This window comes from Lathyrus oleraceus, chromosome 5, assembly GCF_024323335.1.
Source record: "Lathyrus oleraceus cultivar Zhongwan6 chromosome 5, CAAS_Psat_ZW6_1.0, whole genome shotgun sequence".
Lineage (NCBI taxonomy): Eukaryota > Viridiplantae > Streptophyta > Magnoliopsida > Fabales > Fabaceae > Lathyrus > Lathyrus oleraceus.
Genome location: NC_066583.1, coordinates 362,370,040 through 362,374,445, shown reverse-complemented (window position 1 = coordinate 362,374,445; position 4,406 = coordinate 362,370,040). Strand labels below are relative to the sequence as shown.

Here is a 4,406-nt window from a genome sequence, read left to right as displayed (position 1 = left end):
CTTAAGGGGTAAACAAATAAGATCAATCTGGAAAATTCTACCATTCACCGAGAGCGAACAATTTTCACAAATCAACGGCGTCTCAACCACATCATCCATGGCGGTAGTAACTACCATAGGAGGAGACAATGGAATTTCTTGCAAGCCAAGATGCTTCATGCACTGAATTGATACAAAAGAGTGTGTCTCCCCACAATCAAACAATACAAAACAAGGATGCTCATTGACGAGACATGTACCAGCAATTAAGGCATTATTGCTCTTAGCCTTCCTTGCATCCAAAGTATAGACTCGACCAGTGTTCCTCCCCTGCATTTGATTCCTATTCTGAGGACAATCCCTAGCCATGTGTCCCTCCCTATGACAAGTAAAACACTTAATTCCACTTCCAGCACATCTTCCAAAATGAGACGTCTTACATACTTGACATTGCGGAGGATGGTTAGGCCTTGCATGTTGCACTTGTTTTCCCTTGAAAGCTTGAGGTCTAGGCCTAATTTGGTTACCTGGCCTCCCTTGGTCCTTCTGTCCACTCATATACTGATCCTTTTCTTCTTGAACTTTCTTTAAACTATTCTCATCCACATAGCATTACCTAACAATTCAGCATAAGTAATGAATTCCCTTTGAGAAACACTATGAGAAATTTCACCTTTTAGACCAAAAAGGAACTGATCAATCTTCCATTTCTCATCTGGTGTGTACACAGCTTGTCTAAAATAAACAACCATATCTTCAAATTTCTCAGCATACGCAGCTACTGTAATAGTACCCTGCCTAAGCTGCTGAAACTCAAATTCTTTATGAGTCCTCAAAGAGCTAGGAAAATACTTATCCAATAAAGTAGTCTTAAAATGCTCCCAATCCCTAGGTACTCCTTGATTGGTCATAAGAGTCGACGCACTCTCCCACCATTTCACAACGGGACCCTTCATCATGTGAGAAGCAAACATAACTTTATTCTCTTCACTACAATGCACTATCTGAAAAATCCTTTCCATGTTGGTTATCCACTCATGAGCTTTCACAGGATTTAACCCACCATGGAACTCAGGAGGATTCATGCGGAAGAAATCTTGGAAATCACCACCTGCAGCTTCTTGTGGAACCCCTTGAGGATGAAAACCACCATTCCATTGTTGCACCATCTGTTGCATGAATTGATTCTATTGTTGTTGCATCTGTTGCACGAACTGAGGCCATTGAAAACCTTCACTACCACTTGGCGATTCAAAGTCTGAATTCTGAGTTCTGGGTCTACCACGACCTCTGCGTCTGTCAGCCATGATCCTGAATGTCATACAAATAGGATTAAGTTGATCAGGCTCAATACTATGAATATAACACCAAGGACAATGATGACAACCCATATATGAGGTAGAAAGAAATACTTATAATATCTCATATCTAGGCCGAGGATATGACCTGCTCTGATACCAATTGTAACACCCACATATAATACATGTCTAGAATACATACTATACATAGTGTAATACTGGTACTGAAATACATAAGCGCCTAGTGGCAACATTGTACATATTTACATGCCCAAAAGAAACATAACATGGCACAAAACGTACACAAAAATGCCCAAAATAAAATTAGGAGCTAGATCATTATACAATGATCTCAAAAATATATACACAGCGGAGTAGCCATCCAAATATCACGTAAGCAAGACATCACTCTATCTTGTCCTTACCCTTCGCCAGCTCAGAATAACCTGAAAAATAATCAACAACATGGGGTGAGATGATAATCTAAGTGGGTTCCCTATCTTATGGGTCCACTCATCTCTACAAGGTTTTCTACTCAAAATCCAACTCAAGTCAATAGGGAAAAGAAGACTTAAGTGATGGGGAACTAACTCGCAATGTATGGCAACATGCACACGAGTTCTCGCAACTCAAATAAGATTATTATTCAGATTCACGAAACATCAATCCTCGGGCGGACCTACGTCTAGGGCAAGCCCAGTTCATGCATGCTCGTATGATTCGACTTTTGCGGTGGATATCGGGTCCTCTATGAGTTCCAAATTCATTTCAAACGACCTTCACCCGTATGGGACTCTAACCCACTTAGGGTATCTTTCACCGTATGGGACTCTAACCCACTTAGGTGTCCACCTTTCCCCCACGTCCACCGTGGTTGGGGCTTAAACCCAATTGAGGAACGAATCATCGGTATCACATCCTATTGCTTACTCATCTAAGCATATAAAATAGAGATGTGCACCACCAAGGGAAAAACATTCTGAATACATGATCGGTTCCACAAATCATAACAAGATTCATCAAATTAAAGGTGACCTCATTCACCAAAATATACAAGCAACAACATGGCATGTTCCATACAAAGCGTTTCATTCTCAACTATGGCAACCATTCGTCCACGACCTCCACATAAGCGTCGTATGAATGAATACCGTCTTCTAATGTTATCTAAGTTATAAACCCAACTTATGGCCTAATACCAATCCTAGGTTAACTCACTAGACTCATTATGTAATTTTCACAATTAACATGGATTTAATACAAGTATAGCATCACAATTGATTAATGGTTGATGAAAAGCATTTAGACCATCAAAGAAATGGGTTTTTGAAGTGTTTGGCATAAGTTAATAAAGTGGTTGGGGAAGCCCAATCGATTGGTTCCTCTCACATTTCTGTTTTTCAAAGTTTACAAAGGATCAATCGATTGATCCTCAGTGTCAATCGATTGGCTCATGAAAATTTCCAATTTTTCCAAAACAGAAAGTTTATGCAATCGATTGTAATCCCCTGTCAATCGATTGGTCCTGCTAAAATTTCCTTTTCTGCAAAACAAAAAATTTGGCCAATCGAATTAAGGAGTGTGTCAATTGATTGGTTCTCAGCAAAATTACACATTTTCCAGCTTTGAGTGTGTGATCAATCGATTGACTTGGATAAAACACCCAAGACCAATCGATTGGTCCTTACCATTTTCACAGAAATACTTTTTGTATCACATGGATTTCCACCTGCATAACTTTGTTACCTTCCTAACCAATCATACACTTCTTCTTCCAACAAAACCCATCATACCACATTCTCATATACACATATATATCAAGGGTTTCAAGTTCATGACCACAACCACAACAAATCATGTAGCCACCACAATCATGAAGAACATATCAAAGTACTTGTTATAGAAATCAACAAAATCAAGAGAAAACATTCATCACATACCATGGATTCTTATGATTCATCTATGATTCTACAATCTAAATTTCTAGAATATTAGGGTTTCTAACTAGAACCCACCTCAAGAAATGGAAGAGGAGAAGTTGTTAAGGATGAGATGCTGATATGAAGATGATGGTGATGATTCCAAGCCCTTGATTTCTCCAAGCTTTCTTCTTCTTCTTCTTCTTCTTCTTCACTAGATTGCTTCCTCTTCTCCTATCTCTCTAGTTGTCTAATACATAGAGTAAATGAAATGGTACAAGGGTAGTTGGTAAGAGACCACTTGTGAGAACATGTGGACCACAAGCCATGGAGCATTTGTGTGGTTAGTAAGTGGGTAGAAGTGGTAGAAACAAATATCTCAAGTGGCATTATACTTGTAATATTTGTTCTACCAGAGCTATAAACTCATTATTAGTGTTACCAAAATGTCCCAATTAATAAAAGGTCAGCCCCAATTAATATTAATTAAGTCAATCTGAATTCACTATTTACCCTATTTATCCCAACTGATAACTTTTAGAGCACATAGGAACTCAATTGATCTTAATTAATAGGAGTTTGTATATTTAAGGAAGTACGTGGTATTACATCCCCCATATGTTTAATTATGTTTATTTTGAACCATTGCTCTCTAGGGAAAATAAAGAATGTGTTCCACTGATTCACATTGACTAACTGCCTCCAAACTATAGATGCAAGTGGACAATCCCTTAAAACATGCAACGTTGTTTCATCCATATGTCTGCAACACTCGCGGTAGGGATCTTGCATTGACCAAGTTGAAGTCATGTATTTGGTTAGCAATCTATTATACATTGTATGCCACATGAACACTCGAACTTGTTGGATTGTTTCCATTTTCCAAATCTTCCTCTACATTTATTCATCCATCATACCAACAACTCTAACCACATGTTTATAGGCTGTAAAACCCCGATAATCTCCTCCACTCTATCTCGGCTACATTTGTTTGTCCGCACCTTAAACCGTGTGTGGTGGCAAAATCGATTGAATTTTCAACATGAAATTAGATGGAACATAATACTTAAACTTATTATAATTTGGGTTAAATATGTTTGTGGTCCTCCTAAATATCTCATATTTCACTTTTATCCCCTCAAATAATTTCCTTCAAAGAACGATCCTCCTAAAAATTTGCATCCACACTTTTGGCCCCTCTTACTAAAAC

General features: G+C 38.4%; 1 protein-coding gene across 1 annotated transcript; it reads right to left on the bottom strand.

Moving 5' to 3' along the window:
- Positions 1-566: 566 nt before the first annotated feature.
- On the bottom strand, positions 567-1,148 carry LOC127080716 (uncharacterized). The gene has a single exon (XM_051021016.1). The coding sequence runs from the start codon at positions 1,146-1,148 to the stop codon at positions 567-569; it is 582 nt and encodes a 193-aa protein (XP_050876973.1).
- Positions 1,149-4,406: the final 3,258 nt, after the last annotated feature.

Coding starts and splice junctions, on each gene's coding strand:
- LOC127080716 (XM_051021016.1), bottom strand. CDS start 1,148: ATGGTGCAACAATGGAATGGTGGTTTTCATCCTCAAGGGGTTCCACAA.